The 20278-nt window shown below is 38.8% G+C and overlaps 1 protein-coding gene across 5 annotated transcripts in view; it reads left to right on the forward strand.

The window, feature by feature from the left end:
• The window catches only part of EPB41L4A (erythrocyte membrane protein band 4.1 like 4A), a 258301-nt gene that overhangs the window by 111902 nt on the left and 126121 nt on the right, over positions 1-20278 (forward strand). For all 5 annotated transcript variants that reach the window (XM_058725063.1, XM_058725071.1, XM_058725076.1 and 2 more), the window contains exon 3: positions 4713-4817. In XM_058725063.1, the coding sequence (XP_058581046.1) occupies positions 4713-4817 (105 nt within the window). The remainder of the gene's footprint in view (positions 1-4712; positions 4818-20278) is intronic.

Genomic DNA, 20278 nt, shown 5'->3' on the forward strand with positions numbered 1-20278 from the left:
TTTTATTACTTGGGTCCTACTCTAAGCAGCTTGAGGCTGCTAGCATTTCTGTCTTAGGTGCTCCCTCTGTCTTTCAATTGGCAAGGACCTGTGGAGTTTTTCTTCTGCTTTGAAAAATCTTTGACTTACTTCCCTTATGCCTTAGTCTTTTGCTGGAGAAAGTGCTTTGCTTGTTAGAGTGCATGTGATTAGGTCAGATCCCCTCTAATGATCTCTTGATATTAAGGCCAACTGTGACCTATAACATAACACAGTTATAGTAATGACAGTTTACTTTACCAGATCCAGGGATTAGAACAGGATTTATTTTTAGGGGGAGAGGGGAACTTTATAAACTCTGTTTGCCACAGTGCCTGAGTAGAATTTTATAATACCAACATGAAAACAAGTATAAAACTTCCTTGAAGGACATAAAATAAAACCATATAGGTTTCACTTTTTTTCACTCCCCAAGTCATCTAGTCTGTCAATTCAATTTAATTCCATGCAACCCCCCCTACAGAATTGTTTATTAAATTAGCAAGCTGAACATCATCCTTAATGGGGAACAACTGAGAGCTTTTTCCCTAAGGTCAGGAACAAGACAAGGATGTCTACTCACACCTTTTTATTCAACATAGTACTGGAAGTCCTAGCCACAGCAATCAGACAACAAAAAGAAATCCAAATCGGTAAGGAAGAAGTGAAAGTTTCACTATTGGCAGATGATGTGATACTATATATAGAAAACCCTAAAGAGTCCACCAAAAAAACCTGCTAGAACTGATAAATGAATTTAGTAAAGCCATAGGACATAAAATCAGTGTACAGAAATATGTTGCATTTCTGTGCACTAATAATGAAGCAGCAGAAAGAGAAATTAAGAAAAAAAATTTTAATTGCACCCAAAATAAGATATCTAGGAATAAACCTAACTAAAGAGGTAAAAGACCTATAGTCTGAAAACTATAAAACACTGGTGAAAGAAGTTGAAGGTGACACAAGGAAATGGAAAGACATTCCACGCTCATGGATTGGAAGAACAAATATTGTTAACATGTCCATACTACCCAAAGCAGTCTACACATTTAATTCAATCCCTATCAAAATACCAACAGCATTTTTTACAGAACTAGAACAAAGAATCCTAAAATTTGTATGGAACCACAAAAGACCCTGAATAGTCAAAGCAATCTTGAAAAAGCAAAGCAAGGCAAAGCTGGAGGCATCACAATTCTGGACCTCAAGTTCTATTACAAAGCTATAGTAATCTAAACAGTATGGTACTGGCACAAAAATAGACACATAGATCAGTGGAACAGAATAGAAATTCCAGAAATCGACCCATAATTATATGGCCAGTTAATCTTCAGTAAAGCAGGAAAGAATATGCAATGAGCAAAAGACAGTCTCTTCAGCAAATGGTGTTGGGAAAATTAGAAACGTGCAAATGAATGAAACTGGACCACTTTCTTAAACCATGCATAAAAGTAAACTCAAAATTGATGAAAGACCTAAATGTGAGACAAAAAACTATCAAAATCTTAGAGGAGAGCACAGGTAGTAACAACTGACAACCACTGTAGCAGCTTCTTTCTAGGTACATCTTCTTGGGCAAGGGAAACAAAAGCAAAAATAATCTATTGGGACTTCATCAAAATAAAAAGCTTCTGCACAGTGAAGGAAACAGTCAACAAAACTAAAAGGCAACCTATGGAATGGGAGAAGGTATTTGCAAATGACACATCTGATAAAGGGTTAGTATCCAAAATATATAAATAACTTACACAACTCCAGCAAAGCAATTCAGTTAAAAAATAGGTAGAAGACATGAACAGACATTTCTCTGAAGAATACATATAGATGGCCAACAGACACATCAGGGGAATATAAATCAAACCTACAATCAGATACCACCTCACACCTGTCAGAATGGCTAAAATAAAATACATAAGAAACAACAGGTATTGGCGAGGGTATGGAGGAAGGGGAACTCCCTTGCACTATTGGTAAAGATGCAAACTGGCGCAGCCACTGTGGAAAACAGTATAGAGGTTCCTCAAAAAGTTAAAAATAGAACTACTCTATGATGCAGCAATCACACTGCTGGGTATTTACCCAAAGAATACAAAAACACTAATTCAGAGGGATACATGCACCCCTCTGTTTATAACATCATTATTTACAACAGCCAAACTATGGAAACAGCCCATGTGTCCATCAATTGATGAATGGATAAAGAACACACACACACACACACACACACACACTGCAATATTACTCAACCACGAAAAGAATGTAATTTTGCCATTTGTAACAACATGGATGGAGCTAGATAGTATTATGCTAAGTGAAATAAGAGAAAGACAAATACTATATGATTTCACTCATGTGTGGAATCTAAGAAACAAACCAGCAAAGGAAGAAAATAAGAAAATCAAGAAATAGACTCAATCAGGGGCACCTGGGTGGCTAATCAATCAAGTGTTTGACTCTTGATTTTAGCTCAGGTCATGATCTCACAGTTCTGTGGGATCAAGCCTCGTGTTGGGCTCTCTGCAGATGGTGCAGAGCCTACTTGGAATTCTCTCTCTCCCTCTCTGTCTGCCCCTCCTCTGCTCACTTTTGTGCATGCTCTCTCTCTCTCAAAATAAACATTAAAAAAAAAAAAAAAGAAACAGACTCAACTATAGAGAACAAACTGAGGGTTATCAGAGGGGAGGTGGGGATGGGTGGGTGAAATAGGTGATGGGGATTAAGGAGTACACTGCTCATGATGAGCATCAGGTGATATGGAACTGTTGGATTGCTATATTGTATACTTGAAAGGAGTTTAACACTGTATGTTAACTACTGGAATTAAAATAAAAACTTAATAATTAGCAATCTGGTTCTAAACTTCCTCCAGTAGAGAAAAATGTATAAGAATTTGCAAAGACAGTTTGGAAAAGAATGATGGATACCAATACATTACATTAAAATTGAAGTCATTAAAATCATTGAGGATTGGTTAAGGAATAATCCATGGGATAGAATAAGGGCTACTTTAGTAGATGATGAAGTTTTTATCATATCAAAAAAGTAATCATGACCTATTCAGTAAACAGTGGTGCTGTTGTCTATCTATTTGGAAACAAAATTAGGCCCTTATCCCAAGCACAAAAATAATTTCCAGACAGAATGAAGAACTAAATATACAAAGTAAGGAGAATTTGCTCATATACCTCGGGTTTAGAGCAGGCCTAACCCAAATGCTAGAAAATACAATTGGTTAGTAAGCAGATGATGGAACACTTGCTTTTGTAAGTATATGGAAAATGCAGATTAGAACAGTTACCCTCTCCCCTGTTTTGCTCAATCAGATGGGGAAAATTTTGCTCAGCCAAATGTTGGCAAAGGGGAAACATACTTCCATTGAAGAAGTTGTAATGGTCTTTTTGGCAGTGTCCATTGTAATGTTAAGTATGTGTATCCTTAGAAAGAGTAATTTTGCTTCCAGATTTGTACCCTAGCTAAACACCTAAGTACATGAGCACAAAGAATCATTTACTGGATGTGGCATTGTTATTATTGGAGAACATGTCCCAAACCAAAGATCCATCATGGAAGTGCTTTTGTTTATAAATCATCCAATGGATTTTGAAAAAGACACCAATTAAGTTTAATGAAGGTAATTTAGAGGAAAACAAAAATACCTATGGGTTTTGTAACAAGAGCTCTTTTCTCCCAGTGGGTACTTTTATCACCTCTTACCATCCATTTTATAATACATTTAAGCAAAACATTTCCCTTACATTACAGATTCATTTTCTAAGAGCAGTGCAGTTTTGAGTACCCTCCATATATGAGCAAGCACAGAATGGTAATTCTCTGGGGAAAAATTCAACTGAACAAAGCCTTACTTCCTTAACACAATGTGTCACTTCTTGGGGATTTCTCTTAACTACCCTGTTGTACCTGCCAATGAGGGGCAAAAGAAAGGAAAGGTCTGTATCTGTACAGAGAGCACTGAAATGGATTATTTTCAAGATTAATGTCATATGTGGAGTAGTGCTTGCTGATTAAATGTTTACCTTATATGTGTGATAATTGGTATTTAATATTTTAGATCTTAATATATTAGATCTTACAAAGCAGCCAGGGGAAATGTTCTCTTTACGTCTGTGCTCATATGAAAGAGATAAAGTAAAATTTCTTCACAAGGGCTTTTCAGAACATTAACTTTGGCAGCTTTAGTCTATGGGTTTAGTAGTTGAGGATTAAAAATAAAAGCATTGACTATTGTCATTTTAATTCTGTGTATCTTCTGTGTTAGTTGTGAGAATGATGCTGGAGGTGAAAATTGCTTTTTAAAGTGAAAGAACTGTGGGATTTTAACCAAAGTGAGTGGTGTCTGATAAATTCATTAGATGCTTTTCATATAAAAGATTATCTTTATTAAGAGAAGAATTTTGTCCTGAAGATAATTTACGGTCCCTTAAGAAAAGAAGCTTATATTAATTAAAAACCCACTACAATTTAAAAATCGTTTTACAGAGCAATTTCTTGGATACACTTTACTTGAAACCCTATTTTTCTTTGTAATTGAGGCAAACCTTAAAGAGGGAGCTGTGGGCCACTAAAATCACTTACACTGTGGGCAAAGCTAATAGAAGATGAGAGCTGTGCCCATGTCCCACTGAGAAAGAGAAGACACCTTGTTAAAAAAGTAAAACTGTGAATTATTTTTGCAGAAGTCAACGAAAGGTTCTGTTGTCCTTGACCACGTATTCCGACACATAAACCTTGTGGAGATAGATTATTTTGGGCTGCGTTACTGTGACAGAAGCCATCAGACAGTGAGTACAATGACTTCATATTAAATTTTTCTGGTTATAAATTTCACTCTCTCTCTGGCTTTTCCTGATGTGGTTTTAGGTAGGCAGTTTCTTTGTAACTGAAAATGATGTTGAAAACCTTTAACATGTTTTCCCTTGCTAATGTTTTTTTGCATTTTGTTTTCTCTTCTGCCAAAAGTTTGTAGAGTTGCAGGATTCACAACTTCTTTGTGTGTGTTTCTGTTTGCAGTAGACTTTCCTGGTTTACATTTTTAGAACCATATCCTAGAGAGTACTTTTCATTTATGCTGTTAGTAGAACTGAATAAGCCATGTAATAAGTATGTTAGGAGGCAAGGGACTAGTCTTGTTTTTTTTTCTTTTTTGTGGCTAGTCTTTTGAGGCCACAGATATTTACTTACTGCCTTTTATGAAAGTTAATGGTTAAAGAGAGAAAAAAATGCAGTATTAAAAAGGTACTTACCTAAGTTTTAGAAGTTGGATGAGTAATTATAAAATAAATAAGTAGGGGCTTTCATTCATGAGCTTGATGGAGTAAGTAATAAAGGCAGCCAAGTTTTTGGTGTCTGATGTTAATCATTCACGAAGGTTTAACTTATAACATCTTTCTGGCTGGTTGGATAGTAGAATTACTAAGAAACTCACTACATTGGTTAGTATAGATTCTATATGGTTATAAGGCTGAAAAGCAATTTCTTGGATGATAAATGAGGAAAGACTTTGGAGGTGGTGGTTTGGGGTATGAAAGGATATTCATTAGTGACTTCCGTTTTAGTCTAAGGAATATCTTAACCTCAGACACAGTCTTCTTGTGCAAAATGCTTACCTTACCTTAAAAATCCTGTTTGCTTTTATTTTCATGCTATTCAACTCCTGTTGGAATAAAGATTTCCTCCTCTTCCTTCCTCATTTCTCGCAGCCTCCAGTGGATCATCTGGGGTCTGTTCAGTGAGGCACATGATTGTCTGAGTGGGTTTTTTTCTGTCCTGGTCACAGGAATGTGCTAGGATGAGAAGAGACAGGCAAATGGAATGCTATTCATGGTGGTAACTTGTGATTTTTCCTGCGCTAGTTTCATAATCTGTTTTGTTTCACAGGAGGATTTCACAAAGCAGGAATAAAAAATTGGGTGTGTTGGTTAGCTTTCCATAGAGAGGAATAGCTTTCTAAAGGCAAGCGGTCATTAAGGCACACTTCAAAGAAAGGGAAATGGACATCTTCAGGAGTTGCCTGAATTCTATTCTGTATAGGACATAAGTCAATACTGCAGAACTGTAAATCCATATTGAAAGATTAAATTGAAGGCTATCGAAGCTATCTTGCATCACATTCATATTTTTGAAAGAACATTTTTCCTAGCAGAGAACACCACTGGTTCCTGATCTTATCTGGTATGTCAGACCATGCCTGGAAAGATTGACTGTCGTGCTAAAATTATATAGACTTTATCTCCCTCCTTTTTTTTTAAACTTTGCAAAGGAAAAAAACATGAAAAGCCAGAGATTTTCAAACAATGGCCTGTATCATTGCAAAAAGAATTAGCAGTTGATACTGATAAATAGTCAAAGTTTTCTAGGGTTTATATTAAATCAACATTTTTTTTCTCCTACCTTTATTCCTAAGGGTTGGCATTTGTGATAGGGTTTGTGTTGCAGGTTTTAGAAGAAAATAAATTACAGTTAGAATGAGAAAGCTCTTAAGTCATGATTTTTGATATGGTGAGAACATCAGGTGTGTAAATCACATGCAAAATCTATTTTTTGCCTCCTGAATTTAGTTCTTTGTAGTGAACAAAGATAAAGTAGAAGTGATTTGTAAATATTCCTTAGTCTTTTCACATCAAAATGTATTGTCTGATTGCTTTATATATATATTTTTTATTGTAGGAAGCTGTGAGAATAAGGTCATGAAAATTTGCCCCTCCTTTACGTAACCATTACATCAAAGCATACTGGAGGGCTGAAGTATATATCCAGGTAGAAATGTGATTCCATTACTGCTTCGCTTCTTTTGGGTATTGAGGCAGAACTAAGGATTTCCCTCAGGGAATAGCTCTGGCAGGCTTTTCACTCCAGAAGGGCAACCACCCAAGGCACAGCTTTGTTTCTAGGGAAATTGTCAGTGAACCCAAATTCACATTTCTCTATCTTCTATGTTAGTAAGAGCAGCCCTACATAGCTCTTAGTTACTTAAGGTAAAAATTTAAATAATAACCATGTGTTAGAATGGCACAGGACACAGTGAAAAATTTGTCTTTAAAAATAATGATTTCTGTGAATTTGCCTGAATTACTATCCATTAGATTGGATTTTCTGCATTGCTTTGATCTTTTTCTGCACCAAAAGGTTTGCTTTTAGTAGGGAATGCTTTGCAACAATCTTGAACATAAATAAGATCTACACAGAAAAGACTTGGAGGCCCTAAGAGGGACCTTTTAGGTCAACTCTTAAGACAAATAAAAAGAGAAAGTAGGAGAAGGAGATAGGGGTAAAAGGGAAGAAAGATGAGGATTAAGAAGTGTCTCATATCAGTGAGAAGTCCTAGGCTCCCTCCCTCCCTCCCCTTGGCAGTGGATAGTGCCTTGGGGCCATGCCTAGACTCTGGCTGGGGGCAGACTGAGAGGCATGTCTCTAAGGCACATGGACCTCACATAGCAGGGAACTTGTCTGTCCTAGAGGAGCAGGGTAACCAAAAGGCTGGATCTAGACATGTCATCATCACCACCATCCATCACCATCTTTGTCATCAGTGCCCCAGAAACTGTTGAACATTTTCCACATGTTGTCATTACCTGCTCAAAACAACTTTGCAAGCTAAATATTATTATCATACTATCAGAGATGAAGAAATGGAAGCTGAAAAGGTTAAGCCACTTCCCCAAGATCACATAACCAGCGAGTATTAGCACCAGAATTCAGACGCAAGGCTTCGTGTGTCCAAGACCTTCAACCACACAATATCCCGACTTGCTTGCATGTAAGATGGAATGGTTTTGCAGATGTAGGATACTAAGGAATTATCTTCCCCAATTTATATACTTAGGGTTTGTTGAGAGGAGTTAAATGGTATGTTCCAACAAGTCCTCTTCTCAGATTGACCTGTGGCAAGAGAGTTTATTTAGGCCTTTTTTGTGTATTTATGCTTTTATGTGGTCGTTCAACAGCAATTTAAAGAATGCCTAATATGTGCAGGCCCTGTGCTAGAGCTCTGTTTTTCACATAGTCTCAGGAATTCTGAGGAAAGGAAATTTGCTGCCTGGAATATTAAATGAAACACAAGTTTTATTAAACTGTACATTTCATAAAACCAAGCCCTAGGAAATTCATGTAACAAATGCGTTGATTCAGGTGTCACCTATGTGTAAAGGGTAACAGCTAGGCAGAAGCAAACATTTGTAAAGCAAACTTCTCTCCACAGAGTACAGCTGACTTGGTTTGGAAGATTGGGCACCATAATTTCTTAAGTTCACTTTTCAGGTAGGGTCTATAAAAGAACCCCTAGGAAGTAAAAGCATTTCTTCATGAAGACATGCTTATTGGGACTGAATTAACACACAATGCTGTCTGCCTCAATTCAGGCTTAGTTTTATAAAACAGTCTCTTAAAGATATGCAGTGGGGTTCACATACTCGCCCTTCCTTTTCCTAACGATACACAGGAGACCACTTAGCCTGGGCATACATCCTACTTTCTGCTCTGCTTTGGCTTGTGTCATTCTGGTTCTTTCTTGATCAAGACTGACCTGTGCAAGGGATGTAGCTCTTTCATATCAGGGCCTTGGTTCAACTTAACAGAAAATTCCCAGCCTCAGTTTAAGGTAGATGAGAGGAATTACAAGAACACACGTAACAGAAAGACCCAGATTTATTGAAGGACGCTGCCACTTACTAGTGGTAAATGTTTAAAATTCTCATATATACTGACCATTGCTCTAGAAAAGCAGAACTTCCAGAGAAGATGGCTCTCCCCAGTACATTCTAGGACTGACTGTCTTCAATTTGGTTGCTAGCCCAGCAGAAACACCTCATTCTCTGCATATGGTGTGTAGCTTGGCAGTTCAGCTTGGTGTGTCTTTGCTTTGAATGGGTTCCAGGTGTCTCTTGGCTGAGCATCCTAATCCCCAGCACCTGTAAATATCACCTTACATGGCAAAAATGACTTTGCACTTATGATTAAGGATCTTGTACAAGGACATCATCCTAAATTATCCAGGTAGGATCATGTAATTAGAAGCCCCCTTAGACATGACAGGAGAGTCAGAGAGACAGAAATATAACAGTGGAGGCAGAGGTCAAAATCATGTGATTACTGGAAGGGGGCCTTCATCCAGAGAGTCCAGGCAGCCACTAGAAGCTGAAAAATCACAGAAACGGATTCTGCCCTGGAGCCTCCAGAAGAAACAGCCTAGCGTCTTAGTTAAGGTTGGCTCCAACAAATCACCATGGACTGATGACATGAACAAGAACTGTTGATTTCTCATAGTACGGAGGCTGGAAACCTGAGACGAGAGTGCCAGCATGATTGGGTGAGAGCCCTCTTCCAGGTTGTAGACAATCCAGTTCTCCTTGTAACTTCACGTGGCAAAAAGAGCGCTAGCTAGCTCTTCTGACCTCTTCTTGTAAGGGCACTAATCCCATTCATGAAGGCTCACCGCTTGTGACCTTAATTACCTCTCAAAGGCCCCACCTCCAAATAACAACATATTAGGATTAAGGTTTGAACATATGAATTTGGTGGCAGAGGGAGCAAACATTCAGTCCATTGTGCCCCGTGAGACCATTTTGGATTTCTGACCTTCAGAATTGTAAGATGATAAAATTTTGTTGTTTTAGGCCAAGTTTATGGTAATTTGTTACAGCTGCAAAAAAGAAACTAATACACGTGGTTACAGCGGGAAGCATTTTAATTTTGCTTGCTCAGTGGAAATATAAAGGCTTTCTTGTTTACATTCACCAATTAGGCACAAACCTGAAAGACCATTACTTTCCTGGGTCATTATAGTCTCCATCCTCCTGCAGATGCTCAGGATTTCTCTGTGATTAGGGCTTCATGTGCATCCCCAACTGTCTGTGAGCAATAGTAGTTGCTTCTTCACGATTAGCCAGGTTCCTTATTATGGGGGAGGGATGATGAGATCTATTAGTGATAGGCAGCGAATTGAAATTACAGCGCAGACTTCTTTAAATAATTGGATGAATTTGAAATTACTCTGAGGCTGGCAGAAACTTGAGCCATCTCTTGGGTGTTCAGAAGTTGCTGTAAGTGTTGGGATGAGCACTGGGTGTTGTATGTTAGCCAATTTGACAATAGATTATATTTAAATAAATAAATAAATAAATAAATAAATAAATAAATAAATAAAAAAGAAGTTGCTGTAAGTGGAATGTGATGTGGTAGAACAGATAACTAACTGCCTTTGGAGTGACAACCCAAGTCTGGGTCCTGAATGTTCAAGTCACTTAATTTTTCTGAATGTTAAGAAGAATAATGCACCCTCTCAACTCTCAAGATTGTTACAGGACAAAAGTAGAGAAAATGTGAAGGCTCTTTGTAGATTATAAGGTGTGAAATGTGTAGAAAGCCTTTCATATTGAAACTAGGACGGAGGAAAATACTACTGGTGATGTATTTTTTTTAAAAGGTGGAGTAGGGGAAGGGAGGAAACAGTCTGGAGGATAGAAGAGACAAAGTCAGATAAGCTCCATACTCTTAAAGATCTCTGGAGATTTTTGAAGATGAGTCTAATTGATATTGAAAGCAGTAGTAAGGAGAAATGTGATATCCCAATATTACTTCGGGTTTTAAAATGAACAGTTATCATGTCTTATGTTAATGTTAGCCCTTGGGTCCCCTCTACAATTTTCTCTTTCAAAGGCAGAAGTTCAGTATATGGAGTTTTTCAGAGTATGGACTTCAACCTGGCTTTGAGACTGAGGATGTTGGATCTTCTGCCCTATGACTTCAGAGGTCAAAGGAGGAAAATGTGTAGCCTGGAGATACAGCCAGCATGCAAATACCCTCTTCCTTCAGTGAACTCTTCTTTTGCTTCACCAAGACAATAAAGACAATCAGATGGTAGCTTCCCAACTTCTTGACCCTCCACACACTCTTAGTCACTTCTTTTTTTTTTTTTTTTTAATTTTTTTTTTTTCAACGTTTTTTATTTATTTTTGGGACAGAGAGAGACAGAGCATGAACGGGGGAGGGGCAGAGAGAGAGGGAGACACAGAGTCGGAAACAGGCTCCAGGCTCCGAGCCATCAGCCCAGAGCCTGACGCGGGGCTCGAACTCACGGACCGCGAGATCGTGACCTGGCTGAAGTCGGACGCTTAACCGACTGCGCCACCCAGGCGCCCCCACTCTTAGTCACTTCTTACTCATCCTTCCTTTTCCTCTCACAGTAGAAGAGCCCCAGTGCCTCTGACCTGGATCTTCTCATTTTATTTTATTTTTTTAATTATTATTATTGCTTTTTATCACTAGCCCTGGTCCTCTCCCTCCCTTTTCCATCCTTTCCTTCAGGGTTTGGGCATGCTCAAGTCTCTATCGTTTAAAACTACGCTTACTGCATACCCATGCCCTTATCTGTCTATCGCCTTATTGACTCCCTCTGTGTCACACCTAACCTCCAGGAAGCATTGTCTAAATTCATTGTCTCCACTTCTCAAATCCTGTTTATTCCTAAACTTCTCACAGTTCAGCTTTGATACCTATCATGGCACTGAAACTGTCCTCAGGGTTTCTGGTTGCTAAATCCAAGTGATAATTTCAACCCTTGTCTTTCTTGACCTTATGGTTGAGTTGACCCTAATGACTCACCCCTTGAAATCTCATTTTGTTCTTATGACAATACATTCTCCTGTTTTCTTCTTATTCAAGTTTTCTTCTGGTTATTCCTATTCAGTCTTGATGATCATTTTACCTTTGCCCCTTCCTAAAAATGTTGGTGTGATTTTGTCAATGATTTTCTAATGCTCTACCTGGATACAGGCTCACCCATTTAATGCTATTATTTCTGGCACTATTTGTCTCTGAAATAACTTCATTAAAAAATATAAACTAAACTATGTATACATTTGTATGCTTCCCCTTCCCCATATACTCTGTTACTGAGCAAAAATGATCCCTATCCATTGAGCACTAGCAGGTAGGCTCTGCCATATAAGTAAATGGTGTTCTTCTTTGCATCCTGATTTATTGTATTTTGCAGTGGGAGATTTCACTTTCTGTAACTCTGTGTTCTGACAAGTACGCATATTGACCTATAAGATGTGTAAGTGATGTGAGTCCTGTTTGTTGCAAAGAAAGACAGAAAGTTGGTCATGCTGGATTATTACAAGTTGAAACTGTTATAGCCAAGACAGGGAAACAACCTGTGTCTATCAATGAATGAATGGGGTCAAGATGTGAGATTATAGTTATATATAGATTATGTATGTGTGTGTGTATATAACTATATATATATGTATATGTATATAGTAATATGTATATATATGTATATAGTTGTATACACACATAATATATAATTATATATAGTTATATATATATAATATGTATATAAAATGGAATATTATATAGCCATAAAAATAAGGAAGTCCTGGGGGCGCCTGGGTGGCTCAGTCGGTTAAGCGTCCGACTTCGGCTCAGGTCACGATCTCGCGGTCCGTGAGTTCGAGCCCCGCGTCAGGCTCTGGGCAGATGGCTCAGAGCCTGGAGCCTGTTTCCGATTCTGTGTCTCCCTCTCTCTGCCCCTCCCCTGTTCATGCTCTGTCTCTCTCTGTCTCAAAAATAAATAAACATTAAAAAAAAAAATAAAAAAAAAATAAGGAAGTCCTGTTTGTGGCAATGTTGCAGTATTTTTTACCTCAATACCCGAGATTGGTTGTCTCACTGCTTCAAGGAGTAAAGAGGTGGGCACAAAATGAGCGGTAGGCAAAAGTTTATTAGAGAAAGGAAGAATAGTATGAAAGTTCTCCTTACAGAGAAGGGGCATTCAAAAGTGAATATCCATGACAATAGACGAGGGTCTTTGTTTTATAAGGTTCTGGTCAGCCCTTCCCCTACCATTCCCCCTATTCCTTCTCAGGTTCTACCCTTATTGGCTCCATAGCTCTAAGTGCTGGGCTGTTCCATTCCTGATTGACTATTTCCATTGTATGAGGGGTGGTCTACGGTCATATCATTCCTTGCGGGTCATGTGTTTTATGGTCTACTACTTACTTTTAATTAGGTCTTTAGTCCAATTCCTGAGGGAAACCCGAGGTGGTGGTGTCATTCTTATGAGGAACTTTATGCCTGAGGGGGTTTGCTGTGGTCAGACATTATTGTAAAATATGTGTTTTTTCCCCCCACCCGTGGACCTCAGGTCCTAATCTTTCCCTCTCTGCTTACTGAATCCTATCTTTTCCTATCATATTACAACATGACAGACCTTAAATGCATTATGCTGAGTGATATAAGACAAAGACAATTACTGTATGATCTTACTTCTATGTGGAACCTGAAAAACAGAAACAAAAACCAAGCTCATAGATACAGAGAACAGATTGGTGGTTTCCAGGGGGGTATGGGAATGGGATGGGTGATGGTGGTCAACAAGTAAAAACTTCCAGTTATGACTTCTGAGGATTAATGTACCACGTGATGACTGTAGTTAACAATATCGTATATTTGAAAGTTGCTAAGAGAGTGGTCCTTGAAAGTTCTTATCACAAGAAAAAATAACTAAGGTGATGGTTGTTGACTTCTGTGATTATTTCACAGTATGTACATATATCAAATCATTATATTGTATACCTTAGACTAATACAATGTCATATGCCAATTATATCAGTAAAACTGGGCGGGGGTGGGGCTTGTACTATTTGAAACATCTTCAAGCATCCAGTGGGGCATAGAGGGTAAAGATCAAGAAGCGGAAAGGTTTTCTTCAGTAGCCCTTTGATGTTATAAAGAGTATCCTAAACAGTGCAGCAGCCTGGGAGGACTGTCACCAACATATGAATGAATGGTACCCGGAAAAAGAAAAACCTTGAGAAACTATGGCTGGAGGCTTTTCAAGAGTCCAGGGGCCTGCATTGGAATGCCAGAAGCATCTTCATAAAGACCCCTAACATTGAGGCTCTCATTTTCCTGCTGCTAAAAAAATGTCACTCTCTCTACCTAATCTCAAATGCTTCATGGTTTAAGTTACTATCTAAAGGCTCACATGACCTTCAAATGTGTATTTCCAATTAGACCTCCCAAGAGGCATTATACTGTGCAAAGAACACAGACTCTTCATGCCAACTGTCTGGATTCATATATATTCTACTAGTTGGGAGAGCTGTGTGATATTGGGTGAATCTTTTAACTTCTCTGAGCCTCAGTATCCCCATTTCTAAAGTGGTGACATTAATAGTACCACTTCAAAGGGTGATAGTGAGGATTTAAGGAGTCTGTAGAAAACACCCAGCTCTGTGCTTTAAACTGTGTGATAAGTAAGTTAGCTCTTACTATGCACTTGGATGTCCCTCAGGCGGTACCCACAAATGCAACATGTTCAAAACTGAAGTCATCATCTCGCCCTCCAGATGTGTTCTTACTAAAAAAATTTCTTGACGGTGATTTTATAGAATTTTTTAAAAAACCTATGTGCCTGTGTTGAGAATTTTAAGTTGAGGATAAAAATTGTGTCATAAATTTAAACAGATGCAAGTTTGGGGGTTATAAATATTGACATTATAAAATCTGTCACATTACTCTTAAGTGTATCCACTTAATCTATATATCCTAGCAATTTTGTACTCACTAACCTTTAAAAAATATATGTGAACAAGTTCTTCATCAAAAGTCAGAAATTTTTCTTTACCCCTTTTATCTCCTTAAACTTTCATTCGATTTCACTTTCTTCATAGAATTTTGCCCTATATTTCTATTAATAAAATGTATTTATCCACAATAATATACATATACATTAAAATTTTAAAACTTCACTTCATGAGACCTTAAGGCTACAATTGTTACTGAGCCATAGGAGTAGTTATTATTACCATGGTTATCATTATATAATTAAAAGCAAAATACTATGTATTCTAATAATTACTAAAAATAAAAAGTTGGAAATGCATCTCTTAATGAAATGGATGGGGCTTTTTCTTCTTGATTAGTCCGTGTACCTCCCCCACCTTCCTGGATGATTATAATATATTCCTGGAGTGAGATATGGCTCAGTAACAATTTAATTTTTTTATTTTGATTTTTTACAGATATGAGCACTGAGTAACCTTGTCTACTATGGAAGGAAGATAGAAAAGGAAGGAATTATATTCAATTCCTTCAATTCGTTGAACTACTGAATTATATGCCAAAAGTCACATGATGATCCATCGTCTAAAGATATTTTTATTAATCTAGTACCTCAAATGCATTGTCCCCTGTAAATTTGCTCTTATGTTCCTGAGAGCAGTGATTTCTGAGACCACTAATTGGGTTCCCTTTCAATTTAGTTGAAAGCAATGAATTCAGAACCACTTGACTTACAATTTGTTAATCATTGTAGTAATTCAACTTCACAATTTCTGGGAAATGAATTAAAAATATTTTACTGTGAGTTGCTTGGGTGGCTCAGTCAGTTAAGCGTCTGACTTCAGCTCAGGTCATGGTCTCGCAGTTCTTGGGTTCGAGCCCCATGTCGGGCTCTGTGCTGACTGCTCAGAGCCTGGAGCCTGCCTTGGATTCTGTGTCTCCCTCTCTCTCTGCCTCTCCCCCACCTCCTCACTGTCTCTCCCTGCCCCGCTCAGAAATAACGTAAACATTAAGAAAATTAAAAATTTTTTACTGTGATTTATCAAAAGAGTGCTAGTTATGTTTTTTCTTCCCTTTTACTTGGAGGCACCAGATTTTATCCAATTTAGTTGGAAAGGACTAGGAAAATTAAAAATTGTTAATTTTAATGTGCATTTGCCAATGCAAGGTTTTTGATAAAATGCTTTTATCTAATTATGTACTTTATATTTTCATCAGAGTCTTGGAGCTGCAGATTTAGTTCATTCAGTGTATGGAAAACATCCAACATAAAACTCTTTGGCAAACCAAAGAGTCATTGCCAAACCACCCAGCCAAACCAGTTGCTTTCTGTCATTTGTCAGTTTAAATAAAAATGTTAACATGTGCTCTGTGAAAAGTGTTTCACTTTTGAATTTTATTTGAGACAGATGGACAGATAAGACATGGTGTTTTGTCACTTAGATGAGATAGGCCTACCAGAACTTTGATTTATTTTATTCTTATGTGGATCTTCTTCATGAGCCATGCATAATAGTTTTAAGATGGAAGTTGCCAGATAATTAAACAAAAATCATCATTTCTCTGCTGCTCCCTTTTCTTTCCTTCCTTCCTTCCTTCCTTCCTGTTCATTTTTGAGTGAGAGTGAGTGGGGGAAGGGTAGAGAGAGGGAGACATAGAATCCAAAGCAGACTCCAGGCTCTGAGCTGTCAGGCCAGAGTCCAACACGGGGTTTGAACTCACGAACTGAACTGTGAGACCATTAACTGAGCCAAAGTCGGACGCTTAACAACTGAGCCACCCAGGCGCTCCATGCTGCCCCCTATTCTATATATGACATCCAAGTAACTCAACGATGGGCCAAAATACCATTCTTCTATCACCTTGCCTAGTCCTTACCAGAAATATGTAGGGAAAGATATAATTAATGGTGTCTTTATTAAAGGCAGGTTCACTAATACTGGTATTTAAAAATGTTGCCATGTTTCTTCTGGGATTTTTCACACCCTGGGGCAGTGCGCCAGAGAGAGATTCAAATGGATAAGAAGCATGTTTCTACGTTGTTTTGGAAGGGGGGAACGGTGCTAGGGGAGCTCAGTGGAAAGGAGAACAGGTGTGGCATCTCAATCTCAGGGCTGTTTTAGGTCAGTTCCAGGCAGGAATGTATGTGGAAGCTGAGGATCTGGGAATTCAGTCCCTAACAACTACCTGTTGCCTTTGTGCCCTTTGGGAAATCCTCAGGTGCATATCCCTGAGGGGCCTGCATCAATACCTTAATGAAAGCCATCACCAGCCTCACTGCTCAGAATAGGGTCATTCCTTACTCGATCTTCTCTCCCTCCCCTCATGGCTAACCAGTCCCCAAGCCCTTTCCATTCTGCTGCTTAACAGAGTAACTATAGAGTTCACCCCCAAACCCAGGGTACTTTGGAGAGTGAAAAGGGCTACTGTGACCCCAACCCTGGGATAGCAGTAGTGAACAGGATTGATGGTTACCTGTTAACCTCTCCAGAATCGATCTCCGTCTCTGAATTCTAGTTTCGGTCACCACATGAATTTGAATTTCTGTAAAAGCTTTCCAACCCGGCTTCCTGTCTTTACTCATGCTGCCTACAATGTTTGCCCCACTGCAGATGCAGTTTTCTTCCAGAACATCAACTTTATTGATGTCTTTCCTCTGTGGCTTGAAATGCTCTAACAGATTCCTAAGGGAAAATTCAGGAATTTCTTAATGTGGGTTGCAAGATATGTGGCCCTTGCATGCTCTTGAGCTGCTTCTTTTGCAGTACAGCTCTTGTCTCCACCCACCCCCTCATCCAGCACCCACACCACAGTCCTGGCGGGGGAACCTAGGACACAGCTGCACAGAACTGCCTGCTGCTCCCTACCTGTGTGTCCCAGGGTGGAGTGCTTCCCCTACCTGAACTGTCTACCTGTGCTCTTCTCCTCATTTTACCTGGTTCAATCCCGCTCTTCCTCACCATCGCAGCTGAGATATCTCTGATGTTACCCTTCTTTCCGAAGCTTTCTGTTACTTTCCAGAAAAGCGTTAGGCTTACTCCTGCCTTCAAATACTGCATTGTTTTTGCCTGTTCAATAATATCCCCACTTGATGGGATGCTGCTTGACAGGGATTGTGTGCTATGCTTCACTCTGTTAGCACCTTTTATCCCTGGCACCTGAGTGATCTGTCATAGTAGTAAACAAAAGAACTCTGACCTAGACAAGAGGACTTGGTGAGTACCTTCCCCTGTCTTGTCTTCCTATGTCTGCTGTCTCCTTCCTCTGCTATTCTTTGAATGTATTGCCTCGCTTCTTTTATGAAAGGCTTTTCCTGTTGTTCATTTTAACCAGATTTCATCAGTATTAAAAAACAAAAGCTTTAGGGGCGCCTGGGTGGCTCAGTCGGTTAAGCGTCCGACTTCGGCTCAGGTCACGATCTCGCGGTCCGTGAGTTCGAGCCCCGCGTCGGGCTCTGGGCTGATGGCTCAGAGCCTGGAGCCTGCTTCCGATTCTGTGTCTCCCTCTCTCTCTGCCCCTCCCCCGTTCATGCTATGTCTCTCTCTGTCTCAAAAATAAATAAAACGTTAAAAAAATTAAAAAAAAACCAAAAAACAAAAGCTTTACTGAGATGTTAGGAAGTTGGGTGGGAAATGCATGGGATTGTAAGGAATTATAGGTATAGGATATTAGTGTGCTGGCAGCTACTGCATGCCATGTAGAATATTCTCCAGTGGTAGGTCATGTGGTAGAAGGGATGAGAATCTGAGTTCAGGTAATGTCATAGGTAGCTCTATGGTTGTGGATCCCATAATTTAAAAAAAAAGTGCTCCTAATAAATACTATTTTTTATAAAACAGTAGCTTTTTCTATTTAGAGTGATGAACAGTTTCTTTTTAGAAAGGAAGAGATGTTTCTCTGGAGTTATTTTCTGTTTAGAGTGGGTCTGATCTCTTCTGAGCACAGTCATGTGATACATCATGAGAATTCAGGACCCAACATGCCTGAAAGAAGTGTGGGAATTGGGGAGAGGGAGCCTACCAAACTGCCAGCTGCTCTGTGTGTGCATGCTTTCTTCCCTGTAGCACCTGGGGAGAAGCAGAGCATGCTTTGATTGTTCTTTGGTTTCTTTGTTGTATGTGTTGATGTTGACCTGGTTTCAAAAATGTTTTTGAAGGACCTAGCTTTGCCTAGAGTCCACTTCATGGTGTATCTTGAACTTAATTTTAATTCTCTTCCTTTTTTTTTTTTCTCCATCCTTTTCTCTTAGGTGGTTGATCACAATAGGCACAATCCATCAGTCACGTATACTATACTAAAATATTTTCTCCTGTAGCTTTCATAAGTTTGTTGTTTTTCAGGTTTAGGGAGATGGGGAATTGAAAGTTGTTTCTTCATTAATGGCACCCGGTGCCCTTTTCCACCAAAAAGAGATGAGATAAAAAAAAGGAACAGGTGAAAATGACAAGGGCACAAAATACGTTAAAACAAAACTGTCAAGAATGATGGGTAGGAACCTCAGTGTGTGTGTGTGTGTGTGTGTGCATGTGTGTGTGCGTGTGTGTGTGTGTGTGTATGTCCCCACATAGGCTTGTATTTAAATAAAGTATGTGGACATGCTAAGTGGTTTTGTCAATGAAAACAGGCTTTCTGTGACCCACATCTTCTTAGTTGCATAAGTGTGTGACAAGAATATTGCTGATTTCTTTACTAAGAACATTTTATTAGGTTAGACTGTTCTTCTCCCTGGTTAAATCAAAATGAACTATACAGGATAGAATTTCAGACAGTTGATTGATTGGCTAATGAGAAAGCAGTAGTTTTAGAGTTAATGATTCTAGACATTTTCTTGATTATCATTGGAAGCTAGTTTTTTTTTTTAATTTAGAGTTTTGATACAAACCAGTGATAAATTGACCTTGAGTTGACTTTATTCTGAATCTTAAAAGGATTTTCTCCATGAATATAAAAAGATATTTGATTGGGATATGCTGGTAGCCTACTTGAAAAGATGTATTTTATGTGTTGTTCCTATATTATTTTGTCTTAAATTTTATGAAGTTTCAAATATATTGTGTGCTCTAAAAGCTAAGGTGACCAGTTTGCCTACCTTTTGTGTGACCAAGTCCAGTAAAGAGGTGCTCCAGGAATTGTTCAAAATTGGGCAGGTGCTTGTGGGAGAGGTGGAAGACAAGGCTTAGCCATTTTCTCTTTTGGACTGTGTATTTTGCTGTGAAAGTTACTTTTTGAGTTAACAAAAATAGGCCCTTTAAAAGCTGATGGTATATAGGAGCTTAGTTTTTTTCTTATAAGATACCCATGGGGTGCCTGGGTGGCTCCGTTGGTTAAGCATCTGACTCTTGATTTTGGCTCAGGTCATGATCTTGTGGTTCATGGGTTCAAGCCCCACATTGGGCTCTGTGCTGACAGTGCAGAGTCTGCTTGGGATTCTCTCTCTCCCTCTATCCCTCTCTGCCCCTCTCCCTCTCCCTCTGCCTGCCTCTCTCCCTCCCTCTCTCTCTCTCTCTCTCTCAAAATAAATAAATTTTAAAAAACTTAAAAAAAAGATATCTATCGATTTTTGGAGTTGCAGGATATTTTACAGAGGATTTTTATTGAGGAAATTTCTTGTTTAACATTCTTTAGTGTTCTTATTCTCTTCAGCCTCCCTGATCTGGGACTGTGAGGAAAGAAGAGC

The sequence above is a fragment of the Neofelis nebulosa genome, chromosome 1 (assembly GCF_028018385.1).
Source record: "Neofelis nebulosa isolate mNeoNeb1 chromosome 1, mNeoNeb1.pri, whole genome shotgun sequence".
In the NCBI taxonomy this organism is placed as follows: domain Eukaryota; kingdom Metazoa; phylum Chordata; class Mammalia; order Carnivora; family Felidae; genus Neofelis; species Neofelis nebulosa.